The sequence below is a fragment of the Oxyura jamaicensis genome, chromosome 2, assembly GCF_011077185.1.
Source record: "Oxyura jamaicensis isolate SHBP4307 breed ruddy duck chromosome 2, BPBGC_Ojam_1.0, whole genome shotgun sequence".
Taxonomy (NCBI): domain Eukaryota; kingdom Metazoa; phylum Chordata; class Aves; order Anseriformes; family Anatidae; genus Oxyura; species Oxyura jamaicensis.
The window spans coordinates 54,522,370-54,547,542 of NC_048894.1; the positions used below are offsets into that span (position 1 = coordinate 54,522,370).

The 25,173-nt window shown below is 36.1% G+C and overlaps 2 protein-coding genes and 1 long non-coding RNA gene across 4 annotated transcripts in view; all 3 read right to left on the reverse strand.

Moving 5' to 3' along the window:
* Window positions 1–269: 269 nt before the first annotated feature.
* Window positions 270–3,289, reverse strand: LOC118162438 (coiled-coil domain-containing protein 201-like). The gene is made up of 3 exons (XM_035318569.1): window positions 3,199–3,289; window positions 982–1,550; window positions 270–436 (listed from the first exon to the last, which is right to left on the reverse strand). The coding sequence occupies exons 1-3, from the start codon at window positions 3,215–3,217 to the stop codon at window positions 350–352; spliced, it is 675 nt and encodes a 224-aa protein (XP_035174460.1). The 5' UTR covers window positions 3,218–3,289; the 3' UTR covers window positions 270–349.
* Window positions 3,290–12,428: 9,139 nt separating this feature from the next.
* Window positions 12,429–18,314, reverse strand: LOC118162314. Its single transcript, XR_004748388.1, has 2 exons — window positions 13,684–18,314; window positions 12,429–13,653 (listed from the first exon to the last, which is right to left on the reverse strand). It is a non-coding gene; the product is annotated as an uncharacterized LOC118162314 (long non-coding RNA).
* A 2,389-nt stretch (window positions 18,315–20,703) lies between these two features.
* ADCY1 (adenylate cyclase 1) overlaps window positions 20,704–25,173 on the reverse strand; it is a 163,049-nt gene continuing 158,579 nt past the window's right edge. For both annotated transcript variants that reach the window (XM_035318420.1, XM_035318419.1), the window contains 3 exons: window positions 24,901–25,015; window positions 22,556–22,680; window positions 20,704–21,671 (listed from right to left, as the gene is read on the reverse strand). In XM_035318420.1, the coding sequence (XP_035174311.1) occupies window positions 21,333–21,671; window positions 22,556–22,680; window positions 24,901–25,015 (579 nt within the window). In that variant the 3' untranslated portion in view covers window positions 20,704–21,332. The remainder of the gene's footprint in view (window positions 21,672–22,555; window positions 22,681–24,900; window positions 25,016–25,173) is intronic.

Consider the following 25,173-nt stretch of genomic DNA (forward strand, 5'->3'; position numbering starts at 1 on the left):
GGTAACATCAGCAAGCCTAGGAGATTTGAATGTTATACAAAAAAAAAAATAGTGCTCAATGGCAGGATGAAGAATAATTCTTACATGAAATCTTTCTCTCCCTTGTTTATTCCAAACCTTCATCTACTGCACATTAACATTGTCTCTTATGTAGAGGCTGTATTTGATTTTCACTTGACACCTGCTATACCTAAGAGGCAAGAAGAATCACAAAACTCAAAGACAAATCAACAAAAAAAAAAAATAAAATAGTCCAGGAAGCACTATAGATTATCTAGGCATGTGATTTATTGGAACCAGTTATTCACAGAACCACCATACAACAGCATTAATTCCAAAGATATTTTGGTCACATTTCTTCAATTGTCAGCTCATGTTCAGTTGCTTCCTCAATGTTTTTAAGTTGACGAAGCACCCATTCTCTTTGTTTCTTTCTCTGTTATAGAAAAACAGAAATATTTAGTCAATCTGATTCTATGATTCATTTAGACTTCATTTTCTTTAATAAGAAAACACAAATGCATTATAAATCAATCCATCTGAATTTCAGCTGTAGATTTCACTTTAAGCTAAGAAAAGTCTGCTCTCAGAGTGGGCAGGTTTATCTGTAGATTGCTTCTTTCTCCATTTTTAGGTAAGTTGCCAATATTAAGGTATTTGAGAATTTTTCAAGTTTAACCATTATTCTTTCCCCCCATGCTTAAGTTTCTCCTAAGGAATATATATATATTTGCTACTAGTGTTCACAAATTGTCATGCAAGCTCAGAGGATGAAATAAATACCAGATTGGAAAACTGCAACCCATCCAATTAGGGATGATATCACAGATCATGACCCAGTTAATACACATTCATTCCTACTGGAAAATTGTGAAGATGCTCTGTTACCAAAATATTTCCATACTCCTAGAAAAATTTATATATACTCAGCATTAGTACAAAACTGTGTACTATTTCATAGCATATGGAGAATATAGTTACCACAATAGATTTATCAATTTTCTTCTTTTTCTTTTTTACTATTTGGACATCTTTTATCCCTGGTATTCCAGTAACCAGCCACGAAGGTCCACTTCTGGGAGTTACTGCAACTTTCTCAGATTCTTTTGTTGGAGCTTGAGTTTCCACACTTGAGACAGCCTTTTCACTTGGTTCTTCATTTGACTCATTAGAGGCCAACACAGTGGAGAGTCTTCTTCTAGAAAATACAACCCGAGAACTTTTGTTTATCTCTGTGTTTGAATCTTGCAAGTCAAACACTGTTGAAAGCCTTTTTGGAGACTTATGAGGGATGTATGCTTCAATGCTTGCTAGCGACACTTGACCTAGTGATCTGCTTAGAGTTGATTTTGGCACTGGGGATGCATAAACTCTCTTACTGCCATCTTGCTCCTTGACTGACTGAGAAGTCAGATCTGTAAGAGATGGCATTGTTCTAGAGAGCATTGAGTCCACTGGAGTGCTGTGTTTCACCAGTCGCTTTTTCAGAGATCTTTTGACATTTAGAAAAGAATCTTCTTCCTCTGACATCTGGAAGTCAAGTTTGCCGTCTTGAGAAGAAAAAAAAAAAAAATGTCATTACTCATATAGTGAGAGATGCCATGTAATGTGTTCAGTTGTAAAAATATATAAAAAAAATAAAAAATCCAAGGTGCTCCAGTTTCCTTGTTTGCATTTTATCTCTACGTGGAATATATCTGTTGTACAGATCAGCATTCTTAAGGGGCTTAAGAAATAAAGCATCTTGTCACATACAACATTTACTCCTGTCCAAGCCCTCCACATATGAAGCTCCACATTGATTAAGTTATAGCCTATCTCATTAACTCCAACTTCATTAAGGCAGTAGTTTCTCCATCGGCATAAGCAGATAATATGCTTTTGGTTTGCAGTCACTAATGCTGTGTAAGACCCTTGTAATTACTGCATGCTAAAAGGATTAAAATATGGTAGCAAAAATGAAAGCACACTGGAGAAGCATAGAGACATTTTGGATTCAAGGAAGAATCTTTTACTCCAACTACCATTTTGTATCTCTTATTTTCCTTAAAAGGGGGCTCACAAAAAATTCCTTTTCACTTACTATCTGTATTACTTCTAGCCCTGAACTCTGGTTCTACCACAACAATTTTGTACAACTGAGTTTATAATAATCACAAGGTTACTCTTACTGGTAAGGTTTCCTATTTCTACCCCTACACCAAGACCAAAAAGGAACTTGTCTCACACACAGAGAAGTCCAAGATAAATATATCTTGAAGTAGACATATTAGAAATCTCTCTATATATTAGATAAGTGTGAGCATTTCTAATAACTCTTGAACTATGTAGTTTCATGAGGAAATTCGTAAACTTCATACAAGTTGATTGCATAAAGCTAATCAAGGGGGAAAACTTTTTTTTCTTCAAAAAAAATAATAATGGTATTACATGGAAGTGAAGCAGCACACAAAGGAGTTTTACCGATGTCATATGCATCTGTTCTCCACTAATAAGAAATATTTTGCAGCTGTGTAGGGGCCATTAATTTGGTAGAACATCACCCCCCACTTCACGTTTCTAGAAGACCACATGGCCAGAGGGAAGAGTTAAGCCTCTTCAAAATGTATGTGGTTTGTATTTTTTTTGTTTTTCCTCCTCTCCTTTGGAAGGGCTAGGGAAGAGAATATTTCTATCAATTTTATTTAGATAACTATTCCTCCACTCACTCCTTAGCAGTTCTAGTTTTTGTGATATACCATAAGCAGCCTTCAGCCTACAGTTACTGCTTTTTTCCTTTCATATCCAGTCACACTGACTTCCCTTAGAGTTCATTATAGAAGCTTACTCATAGTAAGCTTCTTGGAATAAGCTTGGGAATCAATAAAAGGAGTTTGCAATTCCCCCAAACGCTATTCAGCTATACGCTTTGATGCTTTCCCCTTATTCATTAAATAATAGTTTACAATTAAAAGCTGCTTTTTGTTTTGTACTTTTAAAAGAAGATTAAAAGAGTGTTTCCAACCAAAGCTTCTGAGAACAAAATGCCGTGATTCTTTCACACTTTACTTCAAATATACAAGCTATATTTTTTCACCTAGCTGAATTAATAGCACTGTTATTAAAGGGGGGGAGGAATCAACAGAGAAATATAAACCATTTAACAATGTCAGCATCCGCAATAGGAGAACAAATCTTTGCCAAAAGAAATGATCCTACCAGTGCTACCAGATCCCATCTGATGTCCTCCACTTCTCAGGTGATCTAACTTTAGTTGCTGCTTCAGTTCTTATAGCCCTAACAACTTCCCAGCATACTTTGCTGCAGACGCTCCCTAAATCACATATTTAACATTTTTAGGAGTTTCACCAGTACTGCTGAATAACAATAATAATTCTAAAAGCTAAATTGAAATCTGGAATAAAATAGTCACAGGAAAATGGGCTAGACAACTTATATATGTGCTACATTTATTGTGATTTAGATGTGGCCTATTTCAATCACATTATTAATCTAGTGATTTATTGCCTTCACATAACTGTTTAAGGCATATTGAGGATCTGTTGCAAAATGGATGTTTGTTGATAGACTTATGTATGTTGATGGTCTAATATCTGCCACCCAGATTTTGGTTTTGTTTCTATTACCTGAAAAAATAATGACAGAATAAATGCCAGTTCTGCAATGAACAAGGTCTTCTAAGAAAAATAGGTAGTGAAAACTAACTGAAGATTATTTTGAAGCAGTCTGAATTTCATGGTGTTTGCAACTAACAGCTATGGAAATGTCAGTATTTTATATTGAAGTAAGCAGTTTCAAAACATCAGCTTTTAGATGAGAATTAGTACCGTGTTGTTATCTCACAACACTGTAGAGCAAGCACAGACGTGGAGGAGTGCATGCACAGATATTGGGGTAGCTCCTTTCAACAAAGCATGACTTGTGGACTTTTACAATCTAAGCTGATCAGACAGACCTAATTTCATGACTTCATATGGGTGACCTGAGGTTGTAGAGTGCTCCTAGCACAGAAGGCCAAAGGGCTGATCTTGCCAGGAGTTGAACTGTGGTTCCAGGGAGTCTGAGCATTTCAAGCTTAATCATAAACCACCCTCTTTTGCTGTATGAATAATTGTACTATTAATAGAGAATTGGAGCTACCAGTTCAATATTTAGGCATAACAGTCTGTCAGTATATGGGGTAAGTTGCTAGGTTTAAATTATGTGCCCCTAAGGAACAGAAAGAGAGCTTGAGAAATGGAGGCACTTTACAATCACATGGATTGCATAAGTAAACATCCTGGAAATAAATAGTCTGTCCAGGTTAAGCTATTTATTTCCTAAAATCCCCGGGGAGGTTCTTACAGGAATATTTTGAGAACTAAACAAAAATTATTTTGAGTTATTTGTGGCTGGGCAAAAGAAAAAATTCTCAGTCCTTTATAAACATAGAAGAGGCTAGACCAGCCTTTACCTCATTTTGAATATTAGTAGCTAGTTTTCAAACTAGTGGCCTTGTGGTTTCAAGAACAAACCCACCAGGTCATCCATACTGTACCTTGCAGAGCTTGGCAATCCAGTTCCTTATTTAGCACAGAGCAGAGAGTGATGGATTGACATAGTGTTGCAATGTTTGCACTGTCCTGCTGTGACAGTGGGACATACTACTGCCTCTCCCAGTAAGGCTGTGATGCAAACAATGCGGTGCAGCATGGAACTGCACAATATATATATTTTTTTTTTTTTGTGGATCTTCAAAAAAATGACATAATTTCAAAAGATCCTGGCCACACCTTCCAGAATGTAGTTCATTCTTTGTCCTCCCCTTCACATTTGCCCTCACTTTGTAGCATATCCTTTTCAGGGCTTCTCACAGTCCACCATTGATGTCTGTAGCTGCATGATTTTTATGCCTACCTTCCATGGCCCTTTCCTACATAATCCTTAAAAATAATATCTCTCTGTCTCCTCTAAAGTAATTACTTGCTTATTTCTCTAGTTCTTTTTTCAAGTATTCTTAAGATATAAATTAGGATATTCGCAAATTTTTCTCACTATTATGCCTAGTTTCTCTTTTGTGCTAGAGATTTAGCTTTTTATGAAGTGATGGTAAGGTGTTACAGAGAACAGAAAGGAAGTAAGGGTGCATAGATAAGAGAGAAAAGAGCCCAAAGCAAATGTGAGCATGCTGAACTCAACAATCTAACTACAGTGATGATATTACTATAGCCTTAGTGCATCTGTAGCCTGGACGTGAAACACATAAGGTCAGGCATGACTGTCAGCTTTCAGACTTCTTGATGCTTTCCTGTCCTTTTATGTCCTGTCCTTACTCCTATTCATTATTTACCATTATTTCACTAAACTATGGTCCTTGGTATGATCATCCTTCACATTTTCTAACTCATATTTGGAGCAATAACTCCTTATATCTGGATTCAGCTGTTTGATCTATGATTACATATGTTCCTTTCTTCTGCTGTATCATACAAGGTGGAACACAATTCCAGCATTATTATTATTATGCAGTCTCTATGCATTTTATATTAAACCTGGTATGACTTTACATTAATAGCTTAAAATATTCTTGTGTTGGTCTAATTTTAGGACATAAATTCATATACCTTTCTAAAATGGTTCAAAACTCATATAGAAAATGGTTTATATGTTTCTACTGTATTTCTCTGTGGGAAACATTAATTCTTAAAGTTTTCAGTTCCAAAACCAACGTAAGTGAGGAAAACAGAACCAAAACAATGTTTTGTTCACATTTCAAGCCTTTTATTCCAGTTCAAATGCATGCATTCACTTCAGAGACATGGAAGTTTGAGATGACCTCATTGGGAAGAAAATAAACCTAGAATTATTTTTCAGTTTACCAAGGAATAACATGTATTGCCATAGGACATCCTTTTTTCCTTAGTGCTCTGGCCTAATCTGACAGACTGTCCGTCTTCAATTGCTGCTGAATTCATTCTTCATTTTCCACTCTGATGATGTTGTCAACCAGTTCTCCTGAAGGGAACTTGGGTGCTGAACTAGACCTCAGCTCCTATGCTTCTGTAACATATTATGTTGAATTGGTTGTGTAATTTTAGATTGTGAAGTCATAAATCTTGCATATGTGTCTAAGCAGTTAGTATGTTGGTGCAGTCTTTCCTGGCAAGAAGAGTATCAGGCCTTCTCCCTGCTCTGGGGTCAGCTTGATGGCTTTTGGTGAAGAGTGTGGTTCCACAAAAAGTATATAACGGACTGTAGGAAAAGAGCATGGTAAATACAGCTCATCACTCTACTGTTCATAGTGGGATGATAACTGTTTGGATAAATGGAAGGAAGGAGGAAAAGCCAGAGGAAGAAAACAAGGGATGGTGGGGAGGAATAAAGTGAGGGAAGGGGAGAGGGGAGGGGTATGTAAAAAGAAGAAAAAATGCAGATAGGGATACAAAGATGAAAATGCTTTCCTAAATTTACAGCCATAACACAAGAATAAATTAGAGGAAAGAATAAAGGAATGGAAAGGAATAATAAAAAAGAGAAGAAATTATACTATATTTCCTAAAAGATTTTGAAGATTTAGGCCCAGATTATTTCTTGTTTACGGAAGAAATCCATGAAAGTGCAAATCTAATTCAAACTCTCATAACCTTTTCTTCCTCTTTCTGAATTTTGCGATATAGTCCGGACAAATCGGAATGTTCTAAGACTGACAATCAGACTGAACTTCCCAGTGAAAATAGGAGTGGCACATCTCATTTATCAACATGAAGGCTGAAACCAGCAGGGAACCTCATCATGAACTAACCTCTACAGCTCTAACACCTTCCTTTGTCTTTCCAGTCTTATGATACAGTGGGATATGAGAAGTAGCAGGGCCTTTGTCTCAGTGAGTTTTAGGCTCCTTGGGCAACCACAGATGTTGAAATGTAAGCAGTACAAAACTCTTGGGGATTTAGCTTTTTTAGGTATATAAAACTGCATGAAGGAACCCACTGGGACTTTTCAAAAGTGCCTTAAGCACCTTATTTCCAATTATTTCAGTAGGAATTACATGCCTGGGCACTACTGAATATCCTGAGATTTTTGATAGGGTATTCTATGGGGAAAGCCATTTAATACATATTTTTTAAGGAACTTTAATTAAATCTTCAGAAACCAAGGATTATAATCTTCTGTGGTCTGTTAAACAAACTATACACATTTATGAATCTGTTCTCTATCTGTTTTGGCCCTTTGGAAGATTTTCTCATTGTCAATATAGAATGCTGAATTAATATGATCACTGGAGGAAAAAGAAAAGAAAAAAAATAAGAGAGAGAGATTACTTATAGCATATGGAAATGTACTTTTACAGCTGTTGGAAATCCTGTGTAGCAACGATCTTTTTTCTGGCCAGTGGCAAGGTCAATGTCTTTGGCTACATTGTCCAGGGATAGAAGTAAGTGTGGTACAATTTCCACTCTAACTGCTGTCATAGAAGCATCTTATAAGCACCTTGAGGCTTTAGGGAATCCTAGACAGCTCAGTACTAGCAATACGCTGAGTCATGAAATATGTTTCAGTTTTTAGGTGGTGTATCTCTGCCATGACTGGGTCTATTCAGCTGGACAGCAAATCTGATTTTGTACACTCAAAGCAGTCAGTATGTATGCTGACTGAGATTTGCAGCTACTCAGAAAGTCAAACCTTTGTTTAAACATCTAAATCTCCTACCATATGATTAATTTCAGTGAGAGTGTAAGGAATAATGAGATTTCTTTAAAACCAAATAATTGCAAATGTTATTACATTATTACATGCTTTTAATTTAAATGTTTAAAACAGAAAATTTCCATCTAGGTCCAAAAATTGCAGGGAATTGAAAGTAATATTCTACCTTTCCTTTCCTTTCCTTTCCTTTCCTTTCCTTTCCTTTCCTTTCCTTTCCTTTCCTTTCCTTTCCTTTCCTTTACTTTCCTTTCCTTTCCTTTCCTTTCCTTTCCTTTCCTTTCCTTTCCTTTCCTTTCCTTTCCTTTCCTTTCCTTTCCTTTCCTTTCCTTTCCTTTCCTGTCCTTTCCTTTCCTTTCCTTTCCTTTCCTTTCCTTTCCTTTCCTTTCCTTTCCTTTCTTCTTCCTGCTTTAACATAGGACTGAGTAAACAAAAGCCTTAAGGAGCAGACCTTTATCCCTTTGTTTTGTATCAGAACTCATAGGCAAGTTCAGTGCCACATCCTCCTACAGCAGGGCCCAGCTCTACCATCAGATACGTGCTTGGTGTCTATGTGAGAGGAGGATTAGACTGTAAATATTTAAAGAAGCTGCTATCTTATAATCAATTGTAAAACTTTAAGGCATTAAAATTTGTTGCTTCTCTTGGTTAAACAAGCTTATAAAATACAAGTAGCCATTCTAAAACATTGTAGGGAATGTCAAACTGAGAAAAATATATTTTTATCTAAAGGTCTGGATGATTAATATTTGACTTTAAAAAGTCAAATTACCTAAGTGGTAAGAAACTAGGTACACTTTCATAGCAGTAGAGGTCAATAACCTTCATAAAATCAATGTGCCACCACCTGCCTTTGTAATTACGTCAATGACTCCTCTTCATTATATGCTTATCCACTTTAGTCTTACCAGAGTGCCACAATGTGTTCTATCTGCATGTTGTTTGTTCACTAGACGGTGTCCTATACACTTTCTACGTGTTTCTACACTCCAGAAGTCCATTGAGTTAATATTCAACTGGGATCTTTCCTCAGTGACTTGCTGTGTGTTATCTGATATGACTGCTCCTTTCTAATTATGTTGGCAATGCTGCTGAGGAGAACAAAATACTATTGCCAAAGTTCAATAAACATACAGAGTAACTATAGAGTTTGGGGGAAAACAGTCGGTGATGCTTTCATGACCTTTGGCAACAGCATAAGCACAGTTTGGTCTATGCCAAACAAATGTCTAACTTCAAATTTCTCAGAGACTAGAAAAAGATGGATTTGCTCTACTTTATTACATCTAATAATAAACAAAAAATGCCATGTTTGTGAAGTGCAGTAGCGTGGTCAGACTAAGTATAGCCCTTTGCAGGAGGTCAGGCCAGATGATTATCAATGGCTCTTTCTTATCATATCAGAATCCCACAGACAAATTCCCAGGTGATCTGAGATGAAGGAATGCTAATGAAGTCATCAGAGTCCCACTGATTTAGTGAAGCAGAGCATTTGTGATAGCTCATCCACTTTGTCTGTGGTGACATAGTAATTGATATGTCAGGTTGTTTATGAAAGCCCTCATTGGTATCTTCAGACTAGGCCTAGTAAACTGAAAGGTAAACATTCATAATAATCCTGACTACTTCTTCATCACTAGCTCTTTCTACTTATTCATCAGTAACTTGCTATGGCTAAATCTAGTAATAGTAGAGTAATGTCTGGTTTCAGGTATAGAAACAGCACAAATCTCAGAGGTTCGTATTAATGCAAAATTAAATGCCAATTTCTATCCTTTGAGCCCTGAACCTGAAAACCTATTAAAACTATTACTGTAATTAATAGCAGGAATAATCTGCACAGGACTGGATGTTTAGGATTGGATTAAGAGTCCTAGATAGCCTGGCTATACCTCAAGATCCCCATCCTCAAATGTTCTCTCCACAGTTCAGTGGGTTTTATGAGAGCCAGAATTGTAACAGACAATTTCCACTACGTGGATTGCTTTCCAGTTATGGCCTTTTTTTCCATAAGATTAATCCAAACAAGAATATGGTTCATGAGTGGTACCTGTATAATTATTTCATTCTCATGGGCAACAGAACATTGTGTTCTGCCAACAGGAACAGTGCATTAGGTGACCTGCTGACCTAGGGAATGGCTGCAAAACTGGAATGCTTTGACATAGATATAATGGCAGCGCACCAATAATGCCTGGATGATGTACACTGTGTTCTCATTTTCTGTTCTTCCCTTCCCTCTGTTTTAAATTGACAATATCCCCTGGTAACATTTTTGGACAAGAACACCAGTTCTAGTCCTGGGTGGTTTATGCTATAGAAATGCAGACCCTGAACAAGAAATTCCAAAGAGACTGTATTTCTGTAAAATAAACCACACAGGGCTAGAACTGATGTTCTTGTCCAAAAATGTTACCAGAGGGTATAAGCAACCCACTGCCGATATTACCTCATTACTGAAGCAATGCAAATTCTCATACTGTGTGATTATGTCTCTCAAGTGATTCAGCTGTGTAATGGGCATAACAGAAAAAATATTTCAATGTACCTGACCTGGGTCATTAATCCAGAATGTGTGTTAACTATTGCATTAACATGTGTGTGTACATATTTTATGTACAATATCTATATATGTGTTATATGAATAACACCCCCAAAAACAAAGTGAGAGTCAAACTTCTTAATATTAAAATTAATTTACTTTTAAACTAATTTAAAAATAATTTAATGAATTGAATTAATTTAATTAATTAAATTAAAATTAAAAAATACATAAAATACCAGTGTGGCAGAATAGCTCCAATTAAAGGTGAATGCCAGATTTTCAGTTTATCTGGGTTCTTTTGACTTTAGAGCTATTCTGATTGAAACTTATGAAGATATGGTTTGCTTTCTTTCAAAGAGGAAGAGGAAGATAAGAAATAGCTATGTAAGGCCTCAGACAATTCCTTTTGTTAGTGTAAGGGCAGACCAAAAACTGTTTCAGCACACTCACTGTCATCACAATAATTCTGTATAACTCATACTGAGCTCTCTAAACCACAAGGGAAGTGGTTGGGGAGCCTTAGTCAAGCATTTGGAAAACAAAACAACAACATCAAAATCTTACATCTGAGCCCAGGCTGTTTTTCATTGCAAGGGACTCTACATTTCCAAGTTATCTCAGAGCGTATCTGCATGGATAGACACAATAGACCTGGGCGCCTCTGCTTTTGCTCTTAGCTGGCCAGATGGCAGTCCAGTGTGATTTGGCTGTGGTACAATCAAATTACTTTGGTTCTGTGCCCAAGCCTACAGAGTCTCTTACGAGACATGTTACCTGATGCAACTTTATCAGTTTTCAACTCAATTTTAAGTTAGCATATACAATTCTGCACTTAGGCTGGTTCTGTGTCTTGCACAATTTTCTTAATATAAACCACCTACAAGACTTACTGCATCCACATAACTGACCCAAAATGGTGAATTTTTGCTGGCTTGTGGAAAGGGAAAGTGAGAGATGAGCTTCCCCTCCCCTTCTTCTGGTCTCTATGGCCAATATTTTGCTAGTATTTGTGCATGTTTACTTTGCTCTGCTTGTACAATGGATGGAGCAATTGGTTCAAGCTAGCTTTCATTGTGATAAATGCAGAAAGTCAACATGATTGCAATGGAGCTGGATTGGTCCCATAAGGTTCTGCACAAGGCAACTGTGAAAGTAAAATTAAAGGATTGCTAGATGTATGTTCATAGCTTGAAAACTGAAAAGCAGTCTTTTGGACATCTTGAAGGGCAGTTTCATATAGAAAAAAAGAATGCAACTACACTAAAACAGTCAAACACAGCAATCCCAAACAGTTGTTTATTCAAGCAGATTTTTTTCCTTTATTTTTAATTGGATTTCAGAAATTATAATAGTGCAAACACTCAGTATAAAAGTTGCAATAAGAAATTTACATTCACATTTAACATTTCAGTCCATTCACTTTTTAACATAAAAATAGGACAAATATTCAATTGCTTTTCTCAATTTAACAATCCTGAAAAAGACTGGAAGATACTCTACAATATTCTATTTACATAAAAAGACCCGTATTATTAATGCAAATCTATCATTAGAAGTTACCCAGTGTTAAGTTATTGTATTGTACTATGTATATACATACATATATATATATATAGTGTATAGTTATATAGTTACAAAAATTACATATAGGTATCAGTGGGCTAAAATAGTTGGAAAAATGTCATCTTGACTTACGAATTCATTTCTTAAAGCTAGGACTGTTCATTTTATTTATCTATCTAGATATTTCTATTATGATACAAAAGGCCTCCTCCTGGTCCCTCTGAAGTTACTGGCAACAACACATTTGACATCAGTGGGAGAGGAACAGACCTTAAAGTAAGGCCTGATCTAGCAATTCAACAATCATTTAAGTTAATATAAGCATTAACTGTACCGGGCTGTAAATCAGACTAAAAGATCTTCTGAAACCTTGTATGCCAATCAAATAAAGACAAGAGTACATTTGGTCCTCCCTTTGAGGAATGGAATATCTCTACCTGATACAAATGATACCCCCCCTCACCCCCAAATCTAAGCAGAATATTCAAGTTAGTTTGCAAACAATGCAGAATTTGCTGCTAATATATGCAGCTAAAGCAGCTGGTAAGATTCCTCTAGCATGGTTTTCTTATTGAATACCTAAATTCAACCAACATCATAAACCCCCCAAACTGTATCTTGCTTTACTCTTATATATTTTTTAATACAGTAATAACTCCAGACACAAACTACACAACCACCCTTGAAATGGGTTTGCACTTATTTTTTAAATGTGACATCATGAATCAGGCTACCAGATTCCTGTTTAACTGTATCTCTGCAGCTGGCAGGATTCAGCCTTACTTTTCAGAGTGTTGCCAGCTGCTGGAGTCTGCATTCCCACCACAGGGTTCATTTATCCACCCTCTTGGGTTTATGGTCACATGCAGCCACTTCCTAACAATATTTTGTTAAGCTATTTCTATTCCCTTTAACACCTAATATTTGAAAACACTTCTTTTTTAAAAAAATAAAAAGGTTGGCAACCATGTGATGGAGGACATACAGAGGAAGAAAAAAAGCAGTAACCAACCGCAATAAAAATGTGATGGAGGTGAACAACTGAGAGTGAGCTAAGTGCAGGAGGGTCATACTGATTTCGTAAAAGTGGTGCAGTGATTATGAGCAGGAAGTCCATTTTTTACTTCCAAAGAACTAAGAACTGTGTGGTGTTAGGCAGGCAGGCTTGCCTAACTCCTTTTTCTCTTATTGCTATGATATTTATTCTGTTTAAGTATTTCTAGGATGCCTAAAATTATGGATAAGCCTACAACGGACACTGTGTCTTCATGTGTAGGCAGACCAATATTGATCGTAGATACATGCTTCATGTCTGTTTTTGCTTCCTGCCTTAGGCTGCTGGACATTTAATTATAAAAAGAAGGAAACATACACTTGTTTATCTTTCCAATTAACAGATCAGAAAAATACTTAACATCTCATTTCCAAGCAGAAACTATGGACATATACCAGAAAGACTAAAATTCACCTCTAGACAGCAGAGTAGAAGGACTAACCAATAAGATTAAATCTGGACAGATGTAAATTGCAGTATGGGTTTTAGTGGCAGGGATTTTGAGAGATGGGTCAAATTTAGCTGAAATTGCTGAAATTATGAAGTTCTAGAATTCTCTGAATTGGGTTAAATTACTCCAGAAACAGTAACTGCTCATGGACTCTGCTTTTCTGAGTGGAAAGTCTTAAAGCCTTACTTTAGTTTTTAATGTATTCCATAACATTGTCCAAATCTACCTCTGTGTAATAATCAGGTGCTTGAACACAAAACAGAAACTTGCTTTGTGTAAGTCCAAATTTGAACACTAATATGCAAATGTAAATGGAGCAATTAACATAAGCACTTTACTTCTTTTTTCTTAATTGAACTTTTTTTCTTAATTGAACTACTATACTACTTAACTACTAATTGAACTACTATAAAATAAAAGGAGAAAGGATATATATTGTAATTCTTTAGAAATGCAATTATCATTAAACAATGTTGTGATGGCACAAGTAGTTCATTTTCATCTACATTTCATTGAAAATGCTTGATACATCACTTGAGTGGCATTTGAAATGTAAGAATAGACAACCGTTGCACCCATGCACCCTAAAGAGTAAAAGAAGTGAGAAATCACCTAAAGGACTTCAATGTGCCAACTCAAAATTGTCGTAACTGAGGTCATCATTGACAGGTCTGGAATAAAAGTAGCAGATCAGGCACTTGAACAGTAAGACACAATCTGTACTTACGTACAGAATCTTGGTAATTAAAATACACCTCAGCCTTGCCTGCAATGAAGACTGTCTAACTATAGCAAATGTGGCAGTGCAGTTACAAGCTATAGGTAAGTGTACTGGATATATTTAATCAGCATGTTGTGCAAGCGTGTTCTGAAGAGGAGGGCAGGCAGCTTTTCCAAAGGAGCTCCAAGCTATCTGGCCAGATATTCTGCAAAACTCAGATCAGCGTATACACTGAACTTTCTAGAAAATCTTTTCTTTATTTGACTCTCATATACCTGTCTATGGCCTTCATTTATAAACGCTTGCATCACTCCTTACGCTGGCATAGCTGTGCTGGTAGTAAACCAAAGTAGGAAAGAAAGTAATAAAAAAGGTTCACAGTGATGCACAGCACTGTTTGTTCCTGCAGTCTTATGCTGGTGTGACACGTCTGATGCCACTATAGGCATAAAACATGGAATCCCAGTATAAAGAAACAGATCCTCTAGCATGCAGTAAGGCACAAGTAAAAACTAGTCCCTTCAGCACATTGGCTATGTATATTAACCAATGCTAATTCAGATTTCAAAGTGCTTCCTCATGATTAGAAAATAGGCATATAAGGTAACAACCAACTATTTCTAATGATTTTTTCTGGAAATTTTAAAGCAGTTCAACAAGAGATCTTGAACACTCTTGTGAATGTGAACAGACACCTGCTAACTCTTTGCTTTTTTTCTTTTCCTCTTTATGCCCTTGCATTTGTCAGATTACAGATCACCCCAGGCCGTCCAAGCAGTTTGACATTTTGAAGTATAATTAAAGAGTGATAGGCAGGCCCCACCTAACCTTTACTCATTTTTCCATTTATTTAGATTTACTTATTTATTCATTATTTAATTTTGCTCAGAAGTGAGTGGCCTGAAAACTCTGTGAGAGATGGCATTAAAAAGAATGAAGAGGAATAAATAAATAAATAAAAGTCTATACGGAGTTATGGAAAAAAGCCAATCATCAACAGGGTTGGGGTAGAGAAGCAGAGTCCAGATTGTCATTAGTCACAACAATTATGCTGAGATGTAAAATCCACTGAATTTGAGATGAGTTAGTTTATGACTGTTAGAAACCCTTAACTGCTGTATGAAGCCAATCATCAATACAAGGTAGTTGTTCTTACATGCAAACTGGGATATGATGTATGAATCTACAGTCTGACAGAATTGCTTGCAGAAAGTGTACTGCTTAGTTAACCCCACAATCACCTGATTAATCAAACAAACCAACAGATTCCTCAGCCCTATTATAAAGCTAGCTCCAATCTGTAAAATACAAGTCCTTGTTAATCCATAATAGAAAGTATTCACAGTCCATCCCCGTTTTTCTCTGCCACCAACCTCAGTGTTATGCTCCTACAATACTCCTGATTTATCATACAGCGCTTTTGTAAGTAATTCAAGTAGTCCCTAACTGTAGTACCATAGATATAACAACTTTAAAAATGGTGAATGCCGAATATTTCCAAAATTTAAAGTTTGTTTTAGCAGCAATATGAAAAATCAGTTAAGAGGACTGGCTACTGATTTATTGATCTTATGCCACTACCAGACAGGGGGCTCAAAATGTGAGCCAGGCTGTAATATCTAAGGCATTCATCCCTGTAAGCATGGCTTCAGTAAGAGCAGGAGTTGCATCAGCACAGGAGAACCCAGGCAGCTCAAAGCCAGACTACCCAGTGAACCTTCTCCTAATAGTTCTGTTCAATATTTTATGCTTAGCAATAGAAGTTTTTTTGGAAAATGGCTAAAAACATTTTTAACAAAAATAAGGCAACAAAATGATTTTATATATATACATACATATATATATATACATATGTATGTATCTAGTAAAATAATCTATTCACATTGTGTACTTTCCACATACAATAACTTAATACCTTAAATTTACTCTGGGTAACATCAATGGGCCAATTCACCCCCTTTACCTTCCATAGTGTTGCACCTGCATACAGCAATAATGTATTTGACACTTGGTCCTGCATGATGACAATACTACATCAAATGCAGTATCACAGAGTACCCACTGAATGTCAGATATTACATCATTATGAACTAGAATATCTGCTTGGTTTTTGTATTACAGTAAGTAGAGTTTATTGCTTCTAATGACCATAAGGTACTTCATAAAAACAGCATAGATGTTGATAACACATTTCATATACTGTATTATGGAACTTGAAACACTGAGGTTGGCAGATCACAATCATTACATTATTTTTCTTCTTATTTTGCTGTTTGCATTTTGATTTTGCTTTGCTGAACACACATGCAACTAGTGGGTTTAACTTTGTGCCAGAAGTGATATGTCAAAAATATTTAGTAAAATGTACTGTTTTTTACTTTTTTTTTTTCTTTTCTTTTTTTTATCTTTTTTTTTTAACTGAAGTCAGGCATGAGTGGCATGCAGTATATTGCAAGGAAAACCAAAAGGACATCAATTTCCAAAGGATTTATAATCTCCATGCACATGTAAAATGTCTGTTACAAAAATTTGTTAAAAGTGTGCCTTTTTGCCTCTTTTTATACAAGTATACATGCAATTACCTGTCAAAGCTAAAACTATTTACAAAATTTCACACAATACATCTTTTAAAGTGAATAGTACATGAAAGGCCAATGTTTTCTGTTGTTTTGTAACACTGTACAAGATTAAAAATAAATAAGGCATTATAATACAGGTTTATCACAAATTAAAAAAATGTTGGTTTTCACTGTAATACAAAACTCTAACTTGAAAGAACATTATGGCTAAATAGTCATCCTGCCTGGGCAGAACACATACAGAATCTGGACTTGCTGATGTAGAGAAAATACTTTGATTCTGCTACAAGCAGGTATTTATTCAACACATGAAGATGATTCAAGCTAGTTACTATTGTATTTGGATTTCTCAAAGCACTGAAATGGCACAGGTCATATACTGTTCCCTTTCAAACAGTGACTCCCAAGAACTTTCTTTTGCCTTACAGACAAATTATGGGCAAAAATATGAAAGAGACTTTTATAATCTACTGTGTTACAGTGCTGTAAAATAGTGACTTCAGTTCAATACCAGAGTGAGACATCACTGTAACCCAAAGCAGAACTTGGCCTACAGAAGTTCAACTCCTGACCTTTGCAATCATGCTAAATCCCTGGTGATTTTTGCATTCTTTGTGGGTCCATAAGGGATGCAGATTCAGCCCTGTGAGCTGAAGCTTTTTGCTCTCAGTCTCACCTAGAGAAAGCAAGGGATAATTTGTATGTGTTTTAATGAAAACAAGAGTGCAACTAGTTACATTTGGAAGCATCTACAAATTACAATGCATTTTACAGGCTGGACAAAACAGGTTTCTACTCAATGTGAATGGAAAATGTTTGGAAATATCTAGCCAGGAATTCATCTGAATGCTAATTTGTAATCTCAGCAGAGAATAATAATTTAAAAATCATTTAATGATAAAGGTAGCACAGGAACACTTTGAAATTAGCTCCCAAAACAGTGAAGTAAGTTTGAACATCTCTGATACTTATTTCCTTATATAAAGAACAAAACTTCAACTCTTACTGTAATCTTAAAGAGAAAACATGCAAACTGATGTGAAAAATTGTGCTTGCTATTGACACACATTAACATGCCAAAATGGCATCACATTGTTGTAGGGCTCATATCTGTTCATTATTTCAAGCTAAGAGCTAAGATGCTATTCTACCTACAATACACCATGTAGCTACCCTCAGTTAAAAGTTAGGGACTTCTGGGTACTGTGCAGCAGAACTGACTCCTTAATAGGGCTACAGCAAGGTCACCTAGTCAACAGTTTCAAAACTTGACCAGGAAATTAATAAATGCAAGATAGGAAACACAATAGCACCTGTTGAAGTAAGTCCAAATCAAATCCCTCAGAACTATTTGTAAAGCTATTGGAGTTGGCCACATGTGATCTTCAGCCAATAAAAGAAATTACGACAGACGTCTCTAATTTGGCAGAAAATATCAATTTGTGGGGATATCAGAAATTTTACTACTAGAAAAGAGTGGAGAGATAATAGCCACCATTTAAAGCTGTTATACAAGATCTGAAATAAAACAAATGTACACAAGAAAAGGGGGGAACTTATATGAATAAAGAGGGAAAGCGTAAAGGTAAGAGCACAGCTTTGTTACATCATGATTTAAATGGATGTTTAGACTCCCCTGCTGGAATGGCTGATTAACACTGCCTATCATTTCCATATGGCTTTTTACTCATTTGTGACTTGGCTGAATTTTTTCATGAGTAGTACTTGATGCAAGACTACACAGAAGTAGAAAAATTACATCTTTTCCCATTTAAAAAAAAAAAAAATCAACAATAACCACAACAAAAACATTTATGTTAGGATAAGGAGAAAGTCTGGAAACTGACTTCAACTACACCATCACTGATAGCTTAAGATAGCACACGCAAACTGGACTAGCTGTAGTGCCAGAAGACATCCTTGTGCACTCACCTTGCTCCAGAGGCAAAAGGATCCCACAGGTAGCTAGCCAATGGAGAGCACCTGTCTGGTCCTTTCCATTTGACATGAAAAATATTATTACAAAAGACACTTCCTCATTCATTTGTTGGATAAGATCAAGCTTAGAAAACCTTTGCCCAAGGTAAAGGAGAACCTTTGCTACATGATCTTCCACTGATATTACTCCATGACTAGGCTGGGAAAGAGTCTGGGAATGAGCACAGTCCCCAAAATATTAGCACAGGGAACAATTCATTTCTGCTTACTGTTAATTTAATGACAAAAGAAACAATGGCAATATAATTATATTTTGGACCTGTTAAAAAAAATAAGAAATACTTCCGTTTTAAGATTTTAAGGTGGATCAATGTCTATATTTGGTCTATGTGGTCATGTACTACACTAGGATCTGAAGCGGCTTTGTAATAACAGTACACGTGACAAAAAGTTTTATTATTACTATCAGTGAAATTATATCAAGTCCACTGATACAAATATTGTGTGACTTGGTCTCTTTGGGTGTGAAACTGAGTGATTAATGCTATTGGACGTAATAGTTTCCATTTAGGTTAAATATGTAATTTAATTGCATTATGATTTAATTCTCATAAACCTATTAGAAAACCTAAAATATGCAGTGCACTTTGCATGGATACCTTTTACTCAGTTTAATTTTGTAAATATTTGTTCTTTTAGTTTGCGTTCTCTATGTGTATTTATTTAAATGGCTTTGAATGGCGCCAAAACAGAATTAAATAATTTTAGAATAATACCTGTGAACTGTATAACTCTTAGGGATATAAAGAAATACAGTGACTTTTCACAGGTCAGAGAGAGTGCATACACCCAATAGTTAGGAAACAATTTACATGTTTTATAGTTGTTTTAATCACAACACTATTTGTGCTATCTTTGTAATCAAGCACCTAGCTGACAAGATATATAAAAACTAGGTAAAACCTTGCTGAAAACCAGTGGAGTCCCACAGCTACGTGGGATACAGAAACTCCTGCAGATTTTCTTTAACGATTTGTACATGTCTACACAAAATTTGTCCACATGCTGGTTGCAGAAGAACCACATTCAGTATACTCTTTCCACTGAAATCAGTAACAAAATAGGAAACGTGGAATCTAGTATATATAAGTTTCCTAATGTACAATGTACAACTTTGACAACTTCTGCAGTCTTTTTTTTTTTTTTAAAAAAAAAAAAAAAAAAAAAAAAACTAAACTAAAATGAAGCTTTGCATGTTTTTCGACAATTTAAAGCTTTGCTTCTCTTTTTGAAAGCAGTGAGAGTCTGGTTAGATTGTGCATCCCCATTATGTCAGCTGTCCATGGAGCATGTCACCAGTCATCCACAGACAGGTAACTCCCTCCTTGAATACAGATACAGAGCTACGCAATGCATTTCACTTCTAGACTGGTGTTTTAAATGAAACCATTTATGATAGGATGTGGGCTCTATTACAGGAAAAAGAAGTCACAACATATTCCCTTTTATGCAGGTTAAGAGCAGCCCTCCCTTTCATGGCATGTTTACTGGTGTGCTCCTCAGTTAGGCAAAGTTTGACTGTGCTTGTTTCTCAGAATTATAGCTTTCTATAAATGTACAGCTTTGAGGAGTGAGCCTGGATAGAATCAAGATATAAAAAAAACAACAACTATGGCATCAATTTAGAAATCAATTAAGACACAAGACCTGGCAAATACACAAATAGCATAACACTAGCAACAGCATGTTTGTCTGAAGTACAGGAATATTCTTTGAGCAGCTTGGAAAGGTATAGCTAAGTCCTGGAACCGAGTTGCATGACCTATGCTGTTTATAAAAGCCATCCAATTTATAATACCATCCTTCTGCTCTTTGATAAAATCAGCAATGTACATAAAGGAATGTTTCTATGCTGCTGAAGTGTATTGCTGTATTTGGGGGGTGGCTCTTCTGTCTCACACAGAATCTAATGACCTCTGAGGAATTAACAACTTTTAAAAATCTAACACCTTTTTTTTTTTTTTTTTCCAATGTAAAAAGAAAACATATTGCTCTTCTGCCAAAATTAAAGTTCTGTTGTTTATCTACTTTATAACCTAGTGTTATTGTTTGACTTGGAATTTCTTCAGAGTTTTGGAGCATGCAAGTAGAACTTGAAAAATACTTCATTAATCTGCCACTGACAGTGCAATGAACACTTTTCTCATTGCTTTAACTCATGCATTGGGAGCACGGTTTTTCTAACTCTTGCTGTAGCCCAAGAGAACCATCATCTGCCACACACTCCACAATTAAATGCAGCTTTTCTAATCCCAGACCCAACAATGCTGGCTATGACAGAAAGAGAAATCTCTTTGCTATGTCATTGCAGGTGGATGTGTAAATAAATACATATTTTAATGTTTGTTTGTTTGTTTTTTAATATATATATAACTATATTAATTCTACATAGGAGTGTTTGTATATGTGCATATATAAATTAAAACATATATATACACACACACATAAATAATTCCTTGCACGTTTATCTATTTTTTTTTTCCATTTACCCATTAAAAATGTCAAGAAAATATTCCTTATTTCCAGAAAATCAGGTTTTGACTTTTCTAACAGAATTGCTAGCCCTTATATATTCCATCCCAAGAGTTCATTACACAGTTCCCAAGTTCTCTTTGGTTGGGTTGTAGTGGTCCTTGGTTAATGCCATGGCCTATATGACCTTTGATCTCTTGGTAAAAATTCAGGGAACCATTGATCTCCAAGTTCACTGCAAATGGCACAACCAAATCTCCTTTGCTCTACGCCTCCTTCACAGCCGGCACAGAGGGAAGATAATGCAGTGTTTGATTTGTATGAGTGGCAGATGCTTGACCTGCTCCAAGCCCAGCATTTACAGTAAAGCTAGCAACAGAGGACACTGATGGACAGCTGGTACCCAGTTTTGTTTGAATGTTTGCTTTTCCATAAGGGTATATTTTCCGCTCTAAGTTTAAAGATCGTGTTTGTGGGTTATTCCCATTGGCCTTTCCTTCCAGGAAATAGGTCAACATTTCACCTTTTCCCTTTACACTGACTTTACCCCTGCACACAAATTCATAACTGCACCTCTTTAATATCCTCTGAACTTCTTCTGTAACCTGAAGACAGGGAAAAGAAAAAGAAAAAAGTTTTTTATTAGTTTTTTATTAGTTTTTCCTATTCATATAAAGTCAATACTAAAACTGCCAACCCCTCCCTATTTTACTTATCTGTTATGAAGTACACATAAGCAGAATGAATTAACACCTACTGCTGCTCTTGGGATCACTAAAAGTTTCCTTAAGGTATTTTAAATCACTGACAAAATTGGAATCTCAGAAGCAGAAATTCTGGTCTCAAGATGAATAATTACACAGCCAAATTAAGCTCTGTCTATGTAGCCAAATTCTCCACTTTTCTAAGCTGGATCAATTCTACTGATGGTAAGTGACTCCAAAAGGCCTTTTGATCCCTGGAGACTAAACAGGTATTTTGGATAAAGAGTTCATTGAGATTTTGAGAGGCACAGCATTGCTTCTAGCCAAGCTCTAGTAGAAAAACAATATTCTGCCTGTCTAGCATCTCCAATCCAAAGGATTCGAGGAATATTTAAAGCCATACAAAATGCAGCAGGATGCAAATGGACACAGATCCCTTCCTTGTAGTCCTTATTCAGGCAAAATTCCTACAGAACACTGGCTGCCCCATGCAGTGTTGGCATTCCCGGGCTTGCCTCCAGCTGAATGCAATGCAGCAGAGAACCCTGTTTTTTTCTGATGGGAAACAATTTATCTGGATTTCATGAAGTAGTGATGCCTATCATGGAAAAAAATACTATATATCTGGTGCCTGATTCCTCTGAAGAATTTTGCTTTATTCAGAAAAACAAAACAAAACAAACAAAATCAAGTGAGGCTGCATTTTTTAAGGAGTCTTGAAATTGTAACCACATATAAAACAGCAGTTATATAAAGTTTGTAAAATTATCTTAGAATGCAGTCACCTGAATTTTCCCTTGCACTCCAGTACTATCCATCCGGCTGGCAACATTTACAGTGTTTCCCCAGATATCATACTGTGGTCTTCTGGCTCCAATGACTCCAGCCACTACAGGCCCAACATTAATACCTAAAATCAGAACAATAATGAACTTGTTTTTTCCAGTTGTTTCAAACACTACAGCATATTATTGGAGGAAAACATAAATCTTATAAAACAGACCTAACACAAGTGCCCTGGAATTCTTTTGGTCATAGGACATGATGTATGTTAACACCAACTGGACTTTTGAATTTGGAAGAGTTTTAGATACAAAACAAAGACATATACATAGATATCTAATTGGAAATGCAATATGATAAACAATATAAAAAATTAGCCCATCTGTTTTTTTTTTTTATTATTATTATTAGTTTTTAAGAAAAGAAGAAAAGTAGTGGTACTACACAATTTATCTGTGGAAAATTTCAATAAAAAAAATTAAAGATCTTTAATTGTTTGCTATGACTTCCACTGTGGTTGTTCATATAAAGCCCTTCTAGTGGGGGATTTTCCAAGCTGAACAGAAATAGTGGCCTTGAAAACACAAGGAATGGTGTAAGAGAAGCATGTCATAGTGGTTATCACTACTAGACAACTCAGGACAACTCAGAACAGGTTGTAAGAAGAGGACAGTATGTGAAAATAGCTCAAGCACTTTTTTTGGGAAACCACTGGGTTTCCTTTTACATTTCTGACAGATTTTGACACCTTGCTTGAAAGAAAAAATGGGATGTTCTTTCTTCTGAGTGCCCTTTAGGAGCCGTAAATGTGAAATCCTCCATAATGTTCTATGCAAAGCCTTTCCCAGGCAAGTTATACAGCAGAATGGGATTTAGATATTTGTCTTCTACCCCTTTCTGAACCTGGGAAAACCAGTTGCAACATGGTTCAAAAAGAATTTCAGACTTCTGATTATTAGGATATATAGAAGGGCAAAGATATAGAAGTCTGCCACTACCATCCTTGTTGTCTTTGGTCTTTCTCACTATCCTGCTGTTAGCAGTTTCACTTTTCCCCTTGTCTAGCTGGTTTTCATTGGAGATCAGTGAGACAGGAGGGAGGAAGGGAAGAGAAAATCTTGCTCCTTAAGCATTCTGGGAAAAAATACTCACAGAAGTAAGGCTTGAAATAGCATATAGAAGATTCCATGGGAAGGACTGTGCTGTGAAGACCAGATAATTTTATTTGTTGGATTAAACAGCACTCATTCACCAAGACAGGTGTGAAGACTGGCAAAAATTATGTGTAATAACAGTAAAAAAAAAAAAAAAAAAAAAAGGGTAGAACTTCTGAAACTGTATACCAAAGCCTAGAATTCATGAAAAAAGCTCCCCTGTGCACTGAAAATTTTCAAGATGCAAGTTGCTTTGATTTATATTTAAATGAAATTAAACATGTATCTATCTATCTATCTCTCTATCTATTTATATACAAGATATCTACATATTCAAATATGTATAGATCATCCACTGAATCTCTATTACCGCTATAAATCCTGGACTATACATGTGGTCAAGTTTCTCTTTCAAAACTTCCATTCATGAAATAGATAAAGAATTTTTGTTCAAACTGTGTCCTGGCAGAAAGGATTGTTTGAGGTGATTTGGAGGGGGAGGTGCTGATCTCTTCTCATTAGTGGGAGAATCAAGTGGGAGAATCATCAAGGGAATGACATGCAACTGCGTCAGAGGAGGTTCAGATTGCATATTAGGAAAAGAGTCTTCACCAAGAGGTTGGTAGGGCACTGGAACATGCACCCCAGGGAAGTGGTCAGGGCACCAAGCCTGCTGGAGTTCAAGGAGCATTTGGACAACAGTTTCAGACATATGGTTTGATTTTTGGGAGGTACTGTGTGGAAACAAGAGTTGGACTTCATGATTCTTGTGGCTCTTCCAACTCAGGATATTTTATGATTTTTATGAAAAGCTCCCACCATACTTTTAATGCCAACAAAGTCTATGCAGATGCAGGAGTACCTAACAGGTAAATACAGCTGGAATTAGTTTGCACCTGTTTAGCAATGCAAAGCAGTGTAAGCCAGAATACTAGATACAATAATAATATTGTATAAAAATATTAGTGCAGTTTCCTTTTAGGTGTGCATAGACTTAGACACAGGAATTGGACACAGCTTTAATTCTTTATTACTGATGCTGACCATTCATTCTACGTGGATGTGCACATTCTACAAGAAGGCTTTTCAGTTTTATGCAGGAATTCAGTGCAGGCAGTCTTTTCCAGACAGCACAAGAAAAGTTAAAAACCAACAGTGTTCTTCTTGTGTGATAATTGTAGAATGTGACTTACCTACTCGTAGGACAAAGTCGTTGTAAGACTGATAGTTGATTTCATCAAGAACGTCAAACATTTCTATTGCAAAATCTGCCAGTGCACTCAAATGGGAAAAAATTGATTTTTTAGCCTAGAAACAAAAACATTAGATTTGTTTGGTACTGAGAAGCAGCTGAAATACCAATATGAAAAACAATGAAAGGCCCAAGTTAGATGGTGTTTGCTAGGAAAGGAATTTAACCTACTCTGCTCTCTGTGAAAGGAACTTTTGATGGTGATTACAGCATA

What these genes read in the sequence shown, in the direction of transcription:
- LOC118162438 (XM_035318569.1), bottom strand. An exon ending in AAATTGATAAATCTATTGTG is followed by an intron (nt 437 to 981) that starts GTAACTATATTC and finishes TTTCTATAACAG; the next exon opens with AGAAAGAAACAAAGAGAATG.